The sequence below is a fragment of the Grampus griseus genome, assembly GCF_964374135.1.
Source record: "Grampus griseus genome assembly, chromosome: 11".
Taxonomy (NCBI): Eukaryota; Metazoa; Chordata; class Mammalia; order Artiodactyla; family Delphinidae; genus Grampus; species Grampus griseus.
This window is the reverse complement of record NC_139005.1, coordinates 102,338,519-102,357,598: the sequence shown is the minus strand read 5'-3', so window position 1 is coordinate 102,357,598 and position 19,080 is coordinate 102,338,519. Positions and strand designations below refer to the sequence as shown.

Here is a 19,080-nt window from a genome sequence, read left to right as displayed (position 1 = left end):
CCACGGGGGAGGGAAGGCAGGCTGACCCAGGATCCAAGGCACTTACATCTGCCCGCGGCGGACGGGCCCTATGCAAGCAAATGCCTAGCTTTTATTAGGGGGCATTTTCTATTCTGATAAAAAATACCTCCCATGGCTTGTCCCTGGCTTCTTTGATTTAGAGGATTCTACCTTCATTTCTGTGGGAGCACGCTGGGGGGAGACGTGCGGTGCAGGTGAGAGGAGAGTAGGGATGCACGGACCAGAGCAGGTTGAAGGCGCGTTAACCGCAGGACCCGGACTAGGCGGATGGCGGGATGCGGGGACGGGAGGTGGACAGCGGGGCGGTGCCGGCGTTTGTGCCGGCAGGGGAGGGTGCGGGGAGCTGAGTCCTGAGAGGTGGTGGCGGCCTGGTCCGGGCGGTGCCGCGCCGAGGACCCACGCGGCGGACATTGGGGAAGTGCGTGGACCCCGGGAGGTGGGCGGTAAGTCGTTCCACGGCATCCCCTTCCCCCCACCTCCCCACCCCGCCCCGGGAAGGCCGGTTTCCGCTCGACCGCCGCCGCGGAGGGGCAGGAAGCCGCGCGTTCGTCTGCGGGAACCCCCTCCCCGGCTCCGCCCCGCTCCGCTCCGCCTCCGGCCTCCGGCTCGGGCTCCGCGGGGCGGGGGGCGCGGGGCGGGGCGCGGGCCGAGCTGCGGCCGCTCTGGACATGTCGGGCCCGCGCGCCGGCTTCTATCGGCAGGAGCTGAACAAGACGGTGTGGGAGGTGCCGCAGCGGCTGCAAGGGCTGCGCCCGGTGGGCTCGGGCGCCTACGGCTCCGTCTGGTAGGGGCGGGACGGGGCAAGGGCGGGGGGATTGAGCGCGCGCCCCCTCCCCGCCCGTGCGGGGTTCCCGGCGTGGGGAGGGGCTCGCCCTGCCTCCGCCCCCGGGCCTTACGCAGATCCGAGGAATGAATGGGGGGTGGGGGCGTGAGGGAAACTTTCCTACCCGAGCCTCTCCCCGGCGGGAGAGGGGTCGTCCTCCCGCCCCTCCAACCCGGAGCGTCCCCCTCCGGGCCCGAATCCTGCGGCGTCACAGCTGGCGAAAGGGCGGGCAGGTCCCCCGGGGCCCTTGATGTCTGAGCATGCATCGGGGGTGCCCCCGGTCAAGGGCCAGGCAGCCCTGGGCTCCGGCAGGTACCCCCACCCCAGGGTGGGTAGCTCTGTTTGAAAAGGAAGAGCCCAGATTGGGGGCTGGGGGGCAAGACCCCTCACCTAAGAACGACCTCAAGCTCCCCCGTGGGTCCAGTCCACTGCCCCATTTTCCAAGGGATCTCAGGCTCCGAATGGGGCTTAGGCCCGATCAGAGACGCCTACCATCCCCCCCAGGGGGCGTCTACACCCCACCCCATTTTTGCCCCAACCAAGAGAGCTCACACGCAGCCTGCAGTTAGGCCCTGGAGCCCAGACAGGAGGGAGGGTGGGGCCGGGGGAGGCCTCTGGACCTGGTGGGGTGGAGGCCGGAGGGGGCTTTGGGTGGCAAGGGGCTTGCTTGCGGACAGTCCAGGCTGCAGTTGCAGTGTTGACAGTGAGCCTGACTGTGGGTGTGGACGTTGAGAGGTGTCCCCCCAGAACCCAGAACCTGTGAAATGCGGGGTGACTGCGGGGGTCATGGGTGTGGGGAGGCAGGGCCCCTGGGGGCAGGGTGTTGCTCCAGGATCCTGCAGAAGGTTGGGAGTGGGACTTCTCAGACCCCCTTACGAGGCCCAGCACTGGAGCCTGGAGCAGACGTTTGGGGTCCCCTGGGCCTCAGATCTCACTCTGCCACTGGCCAGCCATCAGGAACCTCAGGCCATTCCAGCCATTCCAGCCACAGGCCTCTATCTTCATGTCAAAGACCACAAGGGCAGGAAGAGGGTGTGGGCCAATGTGTGAGTGGTCCCTGGGGGATCTGACAGGGCCCTTGCTGGAAGTGCCTTCTGGGAACTCGTAGGAACAGTCAGGCTCCCCAGGGGAGGTCTCTCTCCACCACTTAGCTCTGCAGGGCCCCCATGCCGGTGATGGGCTCCCTCCCTCCTCTGATGTCTGAGGAAGCTGGTGACCCGGTGCCAATTCCCACAGTCCTTTGTTGACTGTGCAGACACAAAAGGATCTGCTGCGCGCGCACGCACACACACACACACACACACACACACACACACACACGAGCGTGCACACGTACCCCGTGAAGAGCCACTCCCCTACTTCCCACCCCAGCAGTGACTTGGATGGGGGAGGGACTTTCCTCCACCACTGCCTGGGCCCATGCGCACCCCAGGTCCTGCAGGAGCTGCTCCCTGGGCCGCGTGGGCATGGGAGGTGGGCTGAGGCTCCACTCACTCTGGAGGGAGGCTGGATCCTGGAGATGAAGTGGGAGGGAAGGGGGGGGCAGCAGCCAGAGGGAACACTGGGCGAAGGCATCCCTTCCCGAGGGGCAGTGGGGCCACTGGACGACCAGGCCACTTGTGTTTGTTTGAGGATGATGCCCGTGAGTGTGGCATCTCCTGTGAAGAGTAGCTGGGTGTGGGGCTTGAGGGTCTAGACCTCAGGGGAGTGGGGTTGCACGAGGGGAAATATTCTGTGGGTCCAGGCACCACCCTCTGCTAGGTACTTCCTGCTGTCCAGTTTCTCACTGTGAAAGATAACGATGCAATAAACCCCTTTGGTCAGGTTTTTCTCCATATTTTGGATATTTGGGGGCTTTGGAGGTGACTCTGGAACCCCCTCAGGGGGCCCCCCAGACCCCCTGGCCTATGGGGGAGCTGGGGGTGCTGCCTGCTGTCTGCCACTGGCTGTTTCCCTGGGCTGTTATTTCCACCCTGAGCTGGGGGCAAGAGTCACTGGGGCCAGGAGACAGGAGAAATCCAGGTCCTGCCCTGGGCTCCCAGGTGGGCTGGGAAGACTGGGGGTCAGAGGGTGGGGTGGAGGGTGAACTGACTCTGGAGGAAGGTGCAGGACTCCAGGAGGGAGGGGAGAGGCTTGGAGGGAGTGTTCAGACCGCCTCCTGGTGCCGGAGGCCTTCTGGCCTGTGGGGACCTCGCGACCGAGGCTGGGCCTCACAGACCGCCTTGCAGCTCAGCCTACGACACGCGGCTGCGCCAGAGGGTGGCGGTGAAGAAGCTGTCGCGCCCCTTCCAGTCGCTCATCCATGCGCGGAGGACGTACCGCGAGCTGCGGCTGCTCAAGCACCTGAAGCACGAGAACGTGAGCTGGGGGCGGCCGGGCCGGGGGAGGGGGGCGCCCGCGGGCCGCCGAGCCCTGACTGCCCTCTGCACCCAGGTCATCGGGCTGCTGGACGTGTTCACGCCGGCCACCTCCCTCGAGGACTTCAGCGAAGTGTGAGCGGCCGTGGCGGGGAGGGCGCGGGGTTGGGGTGGGGACTCTGTGCTCATCCCTGCCGCCGCTACCCAGGTACCTGGTGACCACGCTGATGGGCGCCGACCTGAACAACATCGTCAAGTGCCAGGCGCTGAGCGACGAGCACGTTCAGTTCCTCGTGTACCAGCTGCTGCGCGGGCTGAAGGTGGGCGCGGAAGCGGGGGGCGGGCGGGGGCGCAGGGGGCAGAACCTGACGCCCCCGCCGTCTCCCCCTCGCAGTACATCCACTCGGCGGGGATCATCCACCGGGTAGGTGCCGCGCGCGACGGGGGGCGTGGGGCTCCTGCGGCGGCGGCGGCGGCTTTGCCGGCGCTCACGCCGCGCCCGCCCTGCAGGACCTGAAGCCCAGCAACTTGGCTGTGAACGAGGACTGCGAGCTGCGGGTGAGCCGCTGGGGGAGGGGCTGGCGGGTCGGCCGGCCGGGAGGCAGAGACCCGGAGGCGCTGACACGCCTGGCGGTGCCTCTAGATCCTGGACTTTGGGCTCGCGCGCCAGGCGGACGAGGAGATGACTGGCTACGTGGCCACGCGCTGGTACCGGGCCCCTGAGATCATGCTGAACTGGATGCACTACAACCAGACAGGTGACGTCAGCCCGTGTGGGGCAGCCCCTTGGGGCCGGTGGGCCTGGGGAGGGGGTGGGGCTGGGACCCAGAGGCCAAGGACCTTGGGGGACAGGCCAGGTGGGGGACCTGCGTTCACAAACAGACCTTCAGAAAGGCAGAGCACGGTGGGTCCTGGGCTGACGCTTCCCCCTGCCCAGGGTTGTGTCTAGAGAGGAGGGGCTGCTGGCTTTGGGCCTGAGCGTGAGTGCGGGGCCGCTGAGCTGGTGCAGTGCAGCCAGCCCCCAGCTCTCTGAGGAGGGACTTGGGGTGGGCAGACTGATGGAGACGCCTCCTCCCACAGTGGACATCTGGTCTGTGGGCTGCATCATGGCCGAGCTGCTCCAGGGAAAGGCCCTTTTCCCAGGAAATGACTGTATCCTTGGCGCAGGTTAGGGGTGAGCCAGGGTCTCCTGCTGTGGGGCGGGGGTCGAGGGGGGTGGGCTCTGGCCCTTTCTGGCCAGTCTTGCCCCCTCTGCCCCACACCGTGCCACCTTGGGCTCACTGCTGTCCCCAGCGGTAGGAGAGCATGTTCTGGGCAGTGACCCAAGGTCTGGGGTTTGGGGTCCCGGGGGGAGTCCGTGCTTGGCCGTTGGGCACTTCCTGAGCCAGGCAGACATCGACCAGCTGAAGCGCATCATGGAGGTGGTGGGCACACCCAGCCCTGAGGTTCTGGCAAAGATATCGTCGGAACACGTGAGTCATCGGCCACCAGCCCCCTCTGCTGACCAGCCACTCCCCTGCCCGCACTCCGGAGGAAGGGGCGCTGTGGGGATAGATGGGGCACCACGGGGGGAGCATGGGTCACAGTGGAATAGACCCCAGGGCAGGCGCCGACCCCTTCAGGGGGAAACAGGTGAACCGGGGAGACATTCCAGGCGTGAGGGACACTGCGGGTAAAACCTCGGCACCTGCAATGTCCTGGCCGTGGACAGTGGAGAGGCGCCGGGCCCGGGACCTGCAGGCACGCAGGCCCAGGCAAGGTGCTGTAGCCACCAGGCCCAAAGCGGGGCGGCCTCTGGTCCGCGTGTGCCCTCGCCCAGGCCTGCTGGAGAGACTGAGTGTGGGGGCTTCTCCCGGCAGGCCCCTGCCTGGCTCGGGCAGGCGTCGCGCCACCCCTCAGGCCCTTCCCCTGTGCTCCTAGGCCCGGACCTACATCCAGTCCCTGCCCCACATGCCCCAGAAGGACCTCAGGAGCATCTTCCGTGGAGCCAACCCCCTGGGTGAGGATGGGCCCTGGGTCCGGGCTGGGCTCCACGTCTAGCCCTGGCTGTGGAGATGACCAGCCCTGCACCCCGCCCCTCTGCAGCTGTGGACCTCCTGGGACGGATGCTGGTGCTGGACAGTGACCAGAGGGTCAGTGCAGCCGAGGCCCTGGCCCATGCCTACTTCAGCCAGTACCACGACCCCGAGGATGAGCCCGAGGCCGAGCCCTACGACGAAAGCGTTGAGGCCAAGGAGCGCACGGTGGAGGAGTGGAAGGGTGGGCCTGAGGGCTGCGTCCCCCAGAGGCTGAGCGCTGCCTGTTTTCTGCAGGAAGTGCTCCAGTTTCTCTTGAGAGTGGTCTGAGCGAGGCCACGACACGGCCCCCCAGCCCCACTCTAGGGGGTCAGGTAGAGCTGGGGTTGGGTGTGTCCAGCAGAGGCTTGGGGGCAGCACGGGGCAGGCCCAGGAAGGGGCCCATGGGCCGAGGCTGCTCTCGGAGGGTGGTGGGCCTGGGCTGCTGAAGGCCTGAGCTCACCCTTCCTCCTCCCCTCGCAGAGCTCACCTACCAGGAAGTCCTCAGCTTCAAGCCCCCAGAGCCACCGCAGCCGCCTGGCAGCCTGGACGTTAAGCAGTGAGGGGAATGCGGCTCGCCAGCCGCACTCGGACCCGAGGAGGGGCCTGAGCCCGCCTGCCCTCCCGCCTCGGCCCGCCAGACTCCCACGAGGGGCACCTCCCAACACCACTGCGGCCAGCAGCGCCCACCCCTGGCTTGGGACCCTTGTCTACACGCCGCGCCTTGTGGGAAGCCTGCACGTGTGTGAGCCACGGGTGTAGGAGTCTGGATAGAGCATGCTGGACTTCCTTGGTCCTCCTACCCCCTCCCAGCAACCTGGGTCTCCTTTGGTACCTCGCTATGGGGGACCTGGGTGCCATAAGAGCTCCCCCCCTGGGGGGGGGTGTCTGTTTCCAGATCTCCTGGGTCGCAGAGGGCTGTCTGTGGGGGGCAGTGCCTTGGGGCCGGAGCCTCCTGGAGACAAAGGAAGGGGTCTCGATGGTCAGAGCTGCTCAGCCTGGAAGTGGGGGGCTACCCTGGAAAGTGCTGAGACTCAAAGGATCTTCCATGGCTGTGGCAGAGTGGGGACAGCTGCCTGGAGCCGTGTGTTCACCTACGCTGTGTGGCACATATGTGCTCCTGGAATTCACATGTCTGAGTAGATGCAGACGTGTGTGAACCTGAGGGCACCTGAGGGCCAGTGGCCATGGCCAGCAGGAGGCCCAAGTTGGGGTGGCTCTACTGTTGCCTCCCCTCCCCTCAGTTCCTGGTGTGGGTGGGGAGGGGGCATTGCTGAGATCCTGCTGGGCAGCATGCAAGGGGCTCGGGTGGCCGTGGGCAGCCATGTGAGCAAAAGCCCCTGCTCCTTGGGTGTGAGGGCTGCAGCAGGGTTCTGAGGCATGAGGGCACTGTGCCAGCTGGGGGGCTGGCAGGCACGGGGGCCTCCAGCCTCGAGGACACACATGCCGATGTGGACCCGGATCCTGGACCTTGGTCCAGAGCTGATGAAGAAACCTATGCCCACTCTACCTCTGCCCACCCTCTGGCCCTGCAGCCGGGCGCTGGGGCACTCAAGTCTGTGGGTCAGCCCTTGTCCTCTTCCCGCCTTCCGGAGTGGAGTTGACCTAGCGACCTCTGGGACAGGGCCCTGCTCCAGGCGTGTGGGAGGTGTGGGTCCTCCGTCAAGGGGCGTCTGTCAGGTGGTGACCTCTCACCTCGCAGGACCAGGGAGGTCTGAATGCTAAGTGCCTGCCCCAGGGTTTCGCAATAAAGTTCCCCTCTCACCCGGCTCGTGTCTCCAGCTCTAGGTTCTGCTCCCGCGCTGCCCCCACTGCCTGGAGAGGGCGGCCATATTCCGCTGGTCCCTGGTCAGAGCAGCCACCTTCACCCTCCCTGCTCCCTGAGGGCCAATGGGGTCTGAGGTGGACAGGGCATGATGGCCACCAGCAGTCAACCCGCTGCCCTCAGAGTTTCATTGGGCGGGATCTGGCCCAGACCCAGACCTGCCCCTTCACTCAGTGGTCAGCGAGGACGCGGGTCGGGGGTGCTGAGGTCTCTGGGAGCAAAGGCCTGCCCTTCCCCAGGGTCAGGGAGGCAGCTTTCCTTTCCCTCCTGGTTAAGGGGAAAGAGGGCTGCTTCGCCTCGGGACACACACTGAGCTGCAGCCCCTGACGCTCACTGCAGCTCAGGCTGGGAAAGCAGGGCGTCCCCAGGATGGGGACCTGCTATGCCTTTGCCCTAGGCCCTGGGGGTGGGGGTGGGGATCATCTGGGAGCTGGGCCTGCAGAGGCCTGGTCAGTGTGGGTGCTGGCCCTCAGGTCTTGGAGAACCCCTGGAGACCTGGCTGGGCCAAGTCCTGTGGGGGGGTGGTGGCGGATGGGAGCACAACTGGGACATGACGCATCTGGGAGTCTGGCCTGATGCACGACCTTTCTGGACCTCTGGACCCCATCTCAGGGAGTAAGGGGGCCAGCTGGGGGCTTCCTGGAGGAGGCAGGTGGAGTGCCACAGGCGGCCCAGGGCATGAAGGGCACGGGGATGGGCGGTTGTGGCTCCAGTGACAGCAGGCTGCCCCCACTGACAAGCCTGCAATTCCTGAGCACCCCGATCAGATCACCGCGCACCCCAGCTGTAAAGCTGCTCTGGCCAGGCCAGAGCTGCTGAGCTGCTGATTCATGGCGCAAGGCACAGAGGGCGGGGCAGGGGGCCCTGGGGATCTTATTACCCCACTCTCAGGTCTGGGTCACAGGGCTGGGGGCTCTGTCGTCCAGCAGCATCTGGTCCAGGATGGGGCCAGACCCCTGAAATGATGTCCCCACCTAAGGGTAAGGGGGCACCCACCGAGCGAGCCCCAGTAGGGACCCCCTTCAGCCCTGGGGTCAGGCACATCTCCCTGGAGAGACTGGAGAGGTTCGAGCTGGGCTTTGAAGAGCAAGCCTGAGGGCCTCAGCGGAGCAGGGGTGGGACAGGCAGAGGGACGTGCAAATCTCTGGAGCAGCCTCCACCCAGACGTGCAGTGAGGAAGAGCCTTCAGAGCACAGGGGCCCGGGGGGCCTACAAGACGCACCCTCTCTGCTTCCGGCTTGGTAGGCAGCCTGAGTTTGGGAGACAGAATCAACTTCTTCACTGGGAAAGGGGAATGGAAGCAAGATAGGGGCCGGGGAACCCCGTACTGGGGGGTGGATGGGTCAGCCCCACGGTGAAGGTCGTCCTGCGGGGTGGGGAGTTGGAAGTGGGCGGGACTGGTGGTCAGTGATTTGCGGTTGGGGTTAGCAGTCGACGAGCTCAGGCTGCCAGGATGGGCTAGCGCCCTGGGGGCGCGGTCCTGAGGAGGTGGCGCGAGCCCCACGAGGCCCCGCTGACACAGCCTCCACTCGGGTCCGCGTAGTTCATCCCGAGTGCGGAGTGCGGAGGAGGGCCGGGGTCTCGGGCGCCGCGTCTGGGTCTACGATGGGACAGAGCTGCCAAGCGGCGCCCTCCTCCCCCCAGCCTCCGGCTTCCCAGGCGGCGACCGCCGCCTCATGTTTCCGGAGGGGCAGAAGGGCGGAAGGGGCGTCACGTGCGCGCGGCCCGGGGGCCGGTTGGTCCGCCCGCAGGGGAGGGGCCTCGCGCTACCCGGGCGGAGGCTGGGCGCGGGCCGGGGTCGGCGGCTCCGGAGAGCCGGGACGCGAAAGCCAGCAGCGGGCTGCCCCGGCGACGGCGCGGAGCCGGCTCTGCCCGCGCGGCGGTGGCCCGGGGTGCGCGCCAGGGCGTCTCACGGATCCCGGGTCCCCGGCCCTCGAGGCGAAGCGCCCGCGGGGTCCGCGGCGGGGGCGGTGCCCGGCCAGCCATGAGCTCTCCGCCGCCCGCCCGCAAGGGCTTTTACCGCCAGGAGGTGACCAAGACGGCCTGGGAGGTGCGCGCCGTGTACCAGGACCTGCAGCCCGTAGGCTCGGGCGCCTATGGCGCCGTGTGGTGAGCACAGGCCGGGCGGGGTGGCCGGGGGCTTGGTGGCCCGGGCCTCCAGCTAAGCGGTGCGCCCCGCAGCTCGGCGGTGGACAGCCGCACGGGCGCCAAGGTGGCCATAAAGAAGCTGTACCGGCCCTTCCAGTCCGAGCTGTTCGCCAAGCGCGCCTACCGCGAGCTGCGCCTGCTCAAGCACATGCGCCATGAGAACGTGAGTCGCGCAGTCCCCAGCTCCGGGCACCGCGTCCATCATCTCGCCTCTGCTCATCTCCCTTCTCCCCCCAAACCGTGCCCCGAAGACCCGGTCCCTCCTACCCAGCCCCTGGGCTGCTCCCCTAGGTGGCGGGGCGGGCGGAGGCGAGGGGTCAGGCAGTGTCCCCGGGGGGGGGGGCTGGTCACAGTGGTGAGGGCCGAGCCCCGCTTCGTCCTAAGAGAGCTGCTTCCCCGGGGTCTAGTCCGCTCCGCCTGGGCCAGTCCCGGGAAGGACTTAGCTCTTTGGCTTCTTGCTGGAGCCCCATCTGGCTCCTCGGCCCAGGGTCTGGTCAGGGGACAGCCACTTGCCCAGGCCGAGGGGATCCTCCAGGTCTCACTCCAAACCCTGCCTCCAGCCAGGAGCCCCGAGGTGAGAGAGAACTTCAGGTGGGAGGAGCGGTTTTCCTGGAAGGGGCACTTAGCCTCTCCCGGACACCCCCCTGCCGCCCCACCCGGCCCCCCTCCTGCAGCTGCTCTCCTGACCCCACTCCACCTCCTGAGCCGCAGCAGCCCCTCAGCAGCCGGGTGCCGCCGCCTCCCTCCAGCGCTGCATTTCGTAAACCCCTCTTCCCGGAGGAAGTAGGCTCTGAGAGGCTGAGGTCCCAGTCCTGCCCCTTCTGTGCCCACTTCAGGCCTCCTCCCCCTCCCCCACCCCGTGCTGCAGAGGCCCAGAAGTCTCCACCAACCTGGTGGACCCCCATTTAACTTCCAGGATTCTTGCTAAAACCTCCCGATGCCCGGGCCTCACCTGCCTCCAGGCCCCTCTCTGGATGTCCCACTGTTCTCTCCTCCCGCCACCCATGTCTCTGGCCGTGGTGGCTGTCCCTGCACCTCACTCCAGTTTGTCCCCGTATAGCAGCCAGGGGACGCATTCAGCATCACACCTATTTAAACTGTTCTGCCGAAGCTCCTGGGATCAAAGCAAGCCTTCACCAGGTGCTGCGGGCGTGCTTGGGTTTTCTTTGGCTTCTCTTTGGCTGCGTGGTGGCCTGGTCCTCGGCCACCTGGCCTCTCTCCCCGTATTCCTCAAGCGCTCCGAGCGTTCTGCGTCCTGCCCGGCCACCATTCACGTGGCCTCTGCCAGGTGTCCCCTGCCAGCACATCCACCTGTGCCTCCAGCCACTCTGATGTGCAGGCCTCCTGGGGTCCCTGGAGGCCCTGTCACCAGAAGCCCCAGGTGCCAGTTGTCACACTCCCCGTCTGCTGTCCAGCAGCCCCGACCAGAGGGCTGCGGGGCCGGCTGTGGCTGCCGGTGTGCTCACAGGGCTGCCTGCCTGGGCCTCTCTGGCGGAGGCACGGCCCCTGGAAGGGCCTGCTAGATACTGGCTGTCCCCATGCTGTTCCTGGGTCTTTAGTGGGGATAGGAAGAGGGGGAGGAAGGGCCAAGGGGCTGGAGCTCCTTGGATGGCTGGGAGCTGACCCAGACTTGGGGCTGCCCCTCCCCCAAAGGATCCCGGCTGCCACCATCCAAAAATAGCCCTTGTTTATGGGCATGTGTGCCAGGGCAGGGTTGAGCTGCCAGTGGGCAGAGCTGGGCCCTGTGGGCAGTGGGGGGAGACCAGGACAGCTGCAGGGGCCCTTCCTGCCCAGAGCAGGGTGTGCCCTCAGCTGTATCTGTGTCCCCAGCCCACCTGGTGCTCTGGCCTCCTCCCCAGGTAATTGGGCTGCTGGATGTGTTCACACCCAATGAGACCCTGGATGATTTCACGGACTTGTGAGTGCCGGCCAGGGGCTGGCCGGGCAGAGCAGGTGGTGTTGGGTGGCTCTTGGGTGCCCACTTCAGCTTCGGGGTCGGCAGGTGGGCCGCCTGCGGCAGGCCTTGCCTTGCAGCCTGGATGGGCGTCAGGTGCACACTGCCCACCCGCTCACCACACCACAGTCCACCCCCTGCCACGTGCCCCAGGGACCCACGGTGCTGGTACCACTGGGTGGATCTGGGCCTCCTCCTCCAGTGCCGGAGGCGTGAGCCTTGTACCTGAGGGTTTGTGAGTGGGTCCTGTGCTCTGGAACCCTGGCGCTAAGAGTGTGGCCTGTAACTGGAGCTGCTGACCTTTGCCGGCGGGTTGGGGGGGACCCAGTGCTGCCCTGTGCCTGCCTGGGTGGCCACCCCTGGCCTCACACTGCTGTTGGCCAAGAGCCAGGGGCCTGGCCCAGGAAGGGGGGGCAGGACAGGCTCCTCGTTGCCTGACCTGGCAGGGGTCAAGGACTCATGCTGGCAGGGTGCTAAGCACTTCTCTCTGTGTCTCCGTCCACCTGCCCAGCCTGCCCCTCTGAGCCAGATGTCCTGCTGTCACACCCCTGCCCACAGGCTCTTCCCTCCTTCCTCACGCCCCCGCCCCTGCCTATGAGCCTTGGTCTCCCAGCCCCTAGGCCACCCTCCAGGAGTCCCCAAAGCGCAGTCCCGACCTGCCTGGCATCGCAGGGCCCGGTGGGTGGTAGGAGGGTAGAGCCCAGTGCAGTGCTGTGGGGGGTGGGGACTGGGTGCTGCAGGGTGACAGGCTCTTCCAGGGCCTGAGCCCAGGCCCACGGGCGTGACCCCTGCTGTCTGGCCCCTCCCTGGCCCCGCAGTTACCTGGTGATGCCGTTCATGGGCACCGACCTGGGGAAGCTCATGAAGCACGAGAAGCTGAGTGAGGACCGAATCCAGTTCCTCGTCTACCAGATGCTCAAGGGGCTGAAGGTGGGGGCTTGGGGTGCCGCCAGAGTGGGTGGGGTCCCCCTAGACGTTCCTGCGAACTGACTGCTGCTGACCCCTCTGTGTCCCCACAGTACATCCATGCTGCTGGCGTCATCCACAGGGTGAGTCTGGCCAAGGTGGGCGCTTCCCCTGGCTGTGGGCGCGCGAGGGGCTCCACCTTTGGGGCTTCCTTTCTCACCCGCGAGGGGGCACCCTGCCTGCCCACAGCCCTGGGGGCTGTGCACCTCCACCCTTCCTGGAAGGGCTGCAGGGTGGCCCGGTCTAGCCCGATGCTCCCAAATTCAGTTGCTGCCCTGGCCCTTGCCCTTGCGCCCTGGCGGGCGGGGCTGCACAGCCACCTTTCTTCTGCCCCCAGGACCTGAAGCCCGGCAACCTGGCCGTGAACGAGGACTGTGAGCTCAAGGTGTGTGTTGGGTTGGGGGCTCGGGACCTCCCCCGCACCTGCCCATCTGCCCGCCGGCCCCTTGGCCCTCAGGCCTGGAGGCGGACTGGCCCAGGCCCAGGCGGAGGGACAGACCACAGCCATCCAGGCAGTGGCCGAGCAGCTGATGGGCAGATGGGCCCTGGGGAGGCACTGGGTGGGGTGGCACGGGGGCATACCTGCTTGAGGGGAAGGGCGGGCGGTGTCCCCAGCTCCCCGTGCCCGAGCCAGGGCAGGGCTGAGCAGGCCTTCCCAAAAGTGCTGGCTGGGGCCCGGTGGTTCACAGGGAGCGGAGGCCCAGGGGCAGGAGACCCCCCCGGGGTGCCTGTTGTAAGGGTCGGGGGCAGGCACCGTCGGTTGCGCAGGGTGCACTGGCTGTGGGGAGGAACCCGCAGGGAGGCTTAGGGGTACCTGGCTGCAACCTCGGGCCCCAGAGGCTTGGCAGGAGGCCCCGGTGTGCCCAGTGCCCTTGGGGTCTTCTGGCCCACGGCTGGCCCACCCACTCCCCAGGGACCGCTTTGCCCCACCTTCTGATTCTGGCTGTAGATCCTGGACTTTGGCCTGGCCCGGCAGGCAGATAGCGAGATGACTGGGTACGTGGTGACCCGGTGGTACCGGGCGCCTGAGGTCATCTTGAATTGGATGCACTACACACAGACGGGTGAGGAGCTGCCCGGAGACGTGGCACCAGCTTCCTAGCCCGCCCCTGCCCGAGCTGCTCTGCGGGGAGGCTGCTGAGCTGGGCCGGGGCTGGGCAGGGCGTGGTAGGCTAGATGGCTCCTGGGCCCATGCCCCCCTCCGCCGCCCCCACTCCTGCGTCTGTGTGTGCCCCGCTCCCCAGCCCACAGAGCCCTGATGGAGGGGCTTCTGTCTCAGTGGACATCTGGTCAGTGGGCTGCATCATGGCTGAGATGATCACAGGGGAGACGCTCTTCAAAGGCAGCGACCGTATCCTACACCTGGAGCTGGGTGCGGGGGAGGCCTGCCCTACACCTGTGGGGAGCAGGCCGGGCGCACTGCCCGGGCTGGGGGGGAGCAGGCCAGGCGCACTGCCCGGGCTGGGGGGGTAGGTGAGCTCTGCCCTCTGGCCCCGCGCTGTGCTCCTGACCTCGGCCAAGACCTGGACCAGCTGAAGGAGATCATGAAGGTGACGGGGACGCCTCCCGCCGAGTTCGTGCAGAGGCTGCAGAGTGCCGAGGTCACTTGGGAGCCAGGCGTGAGCTGGAGGCCTGGGTCTGGGCCTGGCGGCCGGCGCCTCACCCTTTCTTCCCACACAGGCTCAGAACTACATGAACGGCCTCCCCGAGCTAAAGAAAAAGGATTTTGCCGCCATCCTGACCAACGCAAGCCCTCTGGGTAGGGTGGGGCTGCGGTGGGCACGGGGCAGTGACGTGGGTACCGGGGCCTGGGACCCGCCCCTCAGCCTGGCCTGATCCCCCCTTCCCCCAGCCGTGAACCTCCTAGAGAAGATGCTGGTGCTGGATGCGGAGCGGCGGGTGACGGCGGCCAAGGCGCTGACCCACCCCTACTTCGAGTCGCTCCACGACACGGAGGACGAGCCCAAAGCCCAAAAGTACGATGAATCCTTTGATGACGTGGACCGCACGCTGGAAGAGTGGAAGCGTGAGTGGGGGGCTCTGGGCAGGGCCTGTGGCTGGACCCCACCAGCCCCGTGCAGGTGGCCAGGGCTCAGAGTCCTGGGTCCCCCCACCCTGGGATGCAGGTTAGGTGAGGAACACAGTGGAGGTCAGGGGGCAGCTGGGCTTCCGGGCCAAGGCGACCTGAGCACTTGGCCTCTCCCGGCCCCCAGGCCTGCCAGCGTGCCTCCCCACGTCTAGGCCGGAGACCGGGCTACCCCGGAGACCCCCAGCACCCACTCCCCCAGGCCTCTGCTCGTACCTCTTGAATCTTCTGGCCTCTGTGTCCCTTTCAGGACCCCTCCTACCTGGACAGCTGCACACCCCTCGTCCTGCCAGCAGGATCAGGCCCACTCCAGGCAGTCCATAGCACCTCCCCCTTCCTCACTACCCCTCGCCCGCCCCCTCTAGCCCCACTGAGCACTTGAGACCTCCCTCTACCTGTGCTCTGCATCTCCAGGCTTTGCATTGGCCTGGAAACCGAGGGCCTCTCTCTTCTTCTCTGAGGGCTCCCGACACCTCAGCCTGAGGCTGGGCTCAGGGACGCCTGCCCAGTCCCCGGGCCTCCCTCTGCTGGGGCCCTGACGCCCCATGCTGGAACGGGCCTTGTCTAGCTCCACCCTGGCATGGCAGGCATCTTCTCTCGGTGGCTGCCGGACCCGCCTGGGGGAGCAGGGACGTCTGAGGGCAGCAGTCAGCGCCGACGGAGCTGTGGCACTGGTCGCCACTGTCCTAGACCCCATCCTGGCTGTGCCTCAGACCTGGGGCCGCGGTCCTGGATGTGGGGGGTAGAGGTGGGGCTGGACGGGTTGTGCTTCTCAAACCACATTCTTCAGGGTCATCGGGGAGTCCCAGCAGCGGCTCTGCCCTTATCTGTGCTGTGTTTTGTGCTTGTAAGTTCTCTGTTGCTAGAAAGATAACAAGAAAACCGAAAACCACGGGCCACAGGATCCTCTCTGCGGTCTCCGCCACAAACTGTAGTAAGAGCTTTTGCTTTTTACTACAGACCGTGGTGGACATGTGGTCTGTTTGTGGTTGAGCCCCTGGTCAGGAATGCAAACTCATCACCTCCTGTTTCCCCGGGACAAGCCAGCTTTACAGCAAGGACCTCTCTATACAAACCTTCCCTGTGTGGATGGGCCCCTGCACCAGGGTTAGATGAGGGCCTGGGAGGCACCTCACGGGGTAGCAATACAACTGTGCCGTGTGCTGGGCAAAGCACACAGACCACCTGCTCTAAAAGCACAGTCCTTCCTGAACTGGGCTTGTGGAGTACCAGTGGTCCCCCAAAGGCGCGTTCCTGTGGCCAGGTGAGCGTGGGCACCCTGGGGTAGGTGGAGCGGAACCGTCCTCTTGCAGGCTGGTCAGAGGGGAGGCGGGGCAGCGCCCGCCTTCCTTTGGGATGGCTTGCTCTGGGCCAGGTTCAGGAAACGTGAGCACCGGCGAGGAAGCTGGATGCTGCAGGTGGTTGGTGGGAATTCCACACTCGTTTATTAGTTCATTTCTGGCTGCATTGGGTCTTTGTTGTTGGGTCTCCGTGGCTGCGCGCGGGCTTCTCTAGTTGCGGCGAGCAGGGGCCACTCTTCGTTGCATTGCGAGGGCTTCTGATTGCGGTGGCTTCTCGCTGCAGAGCTTGGGCTCTAGGCGCGTGGGCTTCAGTAGTTGTGGCACGTGGGCTCAGTAGTTGTGGCTTGCGGGCTCTAGAGTGCAGGCTCAATAGTTGTGGCGCACGGGCTTTGTTGCTCCGCAGCATGTGGGATCTTCCCGGACCAGAGGTCAAACCCATGTCCCCTGATTCTCAACCACTGTGCCACCAGGGAAGTCCCCATACTCGTTTCATAGATGTTCTGGATCCAGAAGCTGCGGTGTGCCCTGGTGGGACCCTGAGCAACTCCACTCAAGTGAACACATTGGTTTACATTCCTCAGATGTCCTCTGTTCACTGAGGCAGGCTGTGGAGCCAAGGCCACCCTAGGGGCCGTGGGTGTGGGTTACAGGAGCCCTGTCAGGGTGGACAGTCCCTGTGGATGGACACAGGTGGACTTGCACATGTGGGACAAAGGAGCCCACCTGGTGCCTGAACCCTAGCGGTGGTCTCTGACCCTGTTAATTTGGGGGACGGGCGGGCCCCCTAGTTCAGTGACTAACAGCCTGTGCTCTGGGCCTCCGCTCTCCACCCCCACCCCAAGTGGAATCTCATGGGGCTTAACGCTGGTCCCCGCGAGCACCAGTGAGCCGGGCCCAGTGCTTCGTCTTGGTCACTGGCGTCCATCCTTGGTGTGCACTGTGGAGCTGTCTTAACAGGTGATGGGCCCCTTCTCCCATGACTCTGTCCCTCTCATCCTGCCCCAGGTGTCACATACAGAGAGGTGCTCAGCTTCAAGCCTCCCCGACAGCTGGGGGCCAAGGTCTCCAAGGAGACGGCCCTGTGAATACCCCTGGGCCCTGGGCCTGGAAGGGAGATCCTGTTTGCTACTGGGACCTTGGCTGGGGCTTGCATCCCAGGAGTCCCCTCGTTCCATGGAGCCTCTTCTGGAAGCCTGTTCCCCTGCTCTCAGAGCCCACCTCAGCCTAACCTTGGAGGAGCATCTGGACTTTCTGGACAGGACGCCCACCTGACCTGGGGCTGGGCTCTGACCCCCTGAGCAGTGGTCCCCTCCCCCAGGGTGCAGCAGAAGCCTCAGAACCTGTGGAGTGGGATGGGGTTTGGGGTCAAAGCCTAGCCTCTGACCCTGCCTGCTCTGGACTGTACTGAAAAGGAAGGACGGGAGGGTGCAGAGCACTGACTCAGGGACATGTCTCCTGGGGGCGTTGGTGTGGACGCTTCTGCACCACCCCCCTTAAATGTACATTGGCCACGTGGTATGGCCACACGGCTGGAGGAAATAAAGCCTTTTGTAGCTCCCGCTCTGCTTCACTTCCTGATTTCTGGGCTGCATCTCCACCTTTAGGCTTTTGTATGGAGTAAGGGGGCTGGCCTGGGAGCCTCGGCCCCATCTTGAGCCACCGGGCCTGGGCACCTCCTCCCTCCCAGGTCACAAAGCTGGTGCCCACCTACACCCCCGTCCTGTGCCAGTGAGCCCCAAGTCTGGAGCCCCCCACATTAGGACTTGGCCCTGCCCCTCTTGTGGGGTGGCCTTCCTCTAAGCTAAGACCCTGGAGTCAGACCCAGGGCACGGCCTGATGGGGGTGAGGGGGTTAGGGTCCAGCTCGGGTCTCAGTACCAGGTGTTTGGGCTCCCTGCGCTCTCCAAGGCCAGGTTCTTGGGGAGGTGGGGTCACGCTAGACGCCTCGAGGCACCTCAGGTGTCTCTGACACGTCTGTGCCTTAGCAGAAGGGTGGTTTCGGTGCCCTTTTTCCTGCCCCTGCCCCGGCCATGCCCCACCGCCATTGGCGAGCCCGCGGGGCCCTCTGCCGGCCATTCGACGTCTCCGAGGACTGGCAGCTGGGTCAGGGGCCACTCTAGGGCTCCTGCGCCCGCCCTGGCTCCTCCCACCTGTCCCCCGGCAGGCGCGCCCAAAGCGGGGCTAGGCCGTCACCCTCCTCCCGGCCTGGGGCTCAGATGGACGCACCCAGTTGGTCCAGCCGAATACGGCCAGACGAGTTGCCAGAGTAAGGTACCTGCCTTCTCTGCCCAGGGGCCCTCCCGCGCCTCTGACGGAGCCCCGCCCGGGTCCCCGGCTCTCAGCGATCCAGGCGGGGCGGCCTGGCGCAGGCCCCGCCTTCGCGGCCACGTGCCCAGGACGGCCAATCAGCACGCTGTTTTCCAGCCGCCGTGATTGGCTCAGGGGCGGGCACGTCTTCCCAGAGCCCCGCAGGCCGCCGGCTACCCGCACCAGCAGGTAGCCTGGCCAGAAAGGTGGCGATCCACGTGGCGCTGCTTGCCGCGGGCAGCGGGACCCTGTCAAGGCCTCCCTCTGCATCCATCCCACCTTAGGGATCGCCCCCGAACAGCCGGGGCGACCAGAGAACGGGACTGGGGCACGCCCGCCCCAGGACCCCACTTCCTAGACTTCAGGGCCCCTGCTCACGTCCCGCCTCCAAGAGACCCGCCTCCAGGGCTCCGCCTCCAAGACCCGGGACCCAACCCGCGGCGGCCCCGCCTCGAAGATGCCCGCCTTCCCAGACACCCCCACCCCCCCCAGGAACCGCCCCCCCCATCCAAGCCCTGCCTCAAAAGTGTCCGCCTGGGCCCCGCCTCCAAGACCAGACTCCGCCCATGTCTCCGTCCCCAAAGACCCGCGGGGTCCCCCCCCGACCCCGGCTCAGTCCCCAGAAATCCCCTCCGTTTGAGGCCGGGGGCTCCCTGTTTCCTCCCCTCTTTGGCCATCTTGGTCTTGGCTGGGCCCGCGCCTCCTCCTTTACTGGCCTCATTCGTTCTCTCATTCATCCCTCGCCCAGACACTCCCTCTGTTGGCCTCCGCCCTGCCTACCCCGACGCTGCGCCGCTCCTGTCCAGGAGTTTCTCTGCCATAACCCTGACCCTCCGACTCGTCCGCTCTTCGGTCAGGGGTCTTCCTGGAGCTTAAATCGGATACTGTCACTCCCTTCTTGAGCCTTGGGGGCAGCGCTGCGCTGCGGCCCAGGCCGGGCTAAGCCACGACTACCGTCCCCGGTCGAGGCTCTCTCCTTGTGGCCTTGCCCCTAAGGACCCTCGGCCTCGCGATCCTTCCCGCGCAGCTCCTCCCTGAGCCCTTGCTGGGGGGCCTCGGTCAGCGCTGGGCGCAATGGGCTACTGACGCGTCTGACCCGTGGCCTGCGGGGTCAGGGTGGGCCTGGGGGAGGCTTGGGGAGGGGGGGCACGGACCCGCGTGGCTCGGCTCATAGCACGCAGGTGGGGCCGCCGTGACGGCCCGCAGGAGCCTGGGCACACTGGCCCTCCGTCCTCGCAC

At 66.3% G+C, this 19,080-nt stretch overlaps 2 protein-coding genes across 4 annotated transcripts; both read left to right on the top strand.

Moving 5' to 3' along the window:
- Nucleotides 1–689: 689 nt before the first annotated feature.
- MAPK11 (mitogen-activated protein kinase 11) lies at nt 690–5,968 on the top strand (the record flags this gene model as incomplete). The annotated part of the gene is made up of 12 exons (XM_082665510.1): nt 690–805; nt 3,073–3,202; nt 3,278–3,336; nt 3,410–3,521; nt 3,596–3,625; nt 3,712–3,759; nt 3,845–3,959; nt 4,282–4,353; nt 4,594–4,673; nt 5,122–5,200; nt 5,287–5,460; nt 5,739–5,968. The coding sequence occupies 12 exons, from the start codon at nt 690–692 to the stop codon at nt 5,816–5,818; spliced, it is 1,095 nt and encodes a 364-aa protein (XP_082521636.1). The 3' UTR covers nt 5,819–5,968.
- Nucleotides 5,969–8,877: 2,909 nt separating this feature from the next.
- Nucleotides 8,878–17,080, top strand: MAPK12 (mitogen-activated protein kinase 12). 3 transcript variants are annotated; one of them, XM_082665508.1, is made up of 12 exons: nt 8,878–9,189; nt 9,262–9,391; nt 11,088–11,146; nt 12,001–12,112; nt 12,202–12,231; nt 12,486–12,533; nt 13,098–13,212; nt 13,428–13,499; nt 13,670–13,749; nt 13,829–13,907; nt 14,001–14,174; nt 16,541–17,080. In XM_082665508.1, the coding sequence occupies exons 1-12, from the start codon at nt 9,065–9,067 to the stop codon at nt 16,618–16,620; spliced, it is 1,104 nt and encodes a 367-aa protein (XP_082521634.1). In that variant the 5' UTR covers nt 8,878–9,064; the 3' UTR covers nt 16,621–17,080. The 3 variants fall into 3 exon arrangements, with proteins under 3 accessions (XP_082521634.1, XP_082521633.1, XP_082521635.1); XM_082665507.1 differs by lacking the exon at nt 16,541–17,080 and having other exon boundaries at nt 14,001–16,524; XM_082665509.1 differs by lacking the exons at nt 8,878–9,189; nt 11,088–11,146 and having other exon boundaries at nt 9,369–9,391.
- Nucleotides 17,081–19,080: the final 2,000 nt, after the last annotated feature.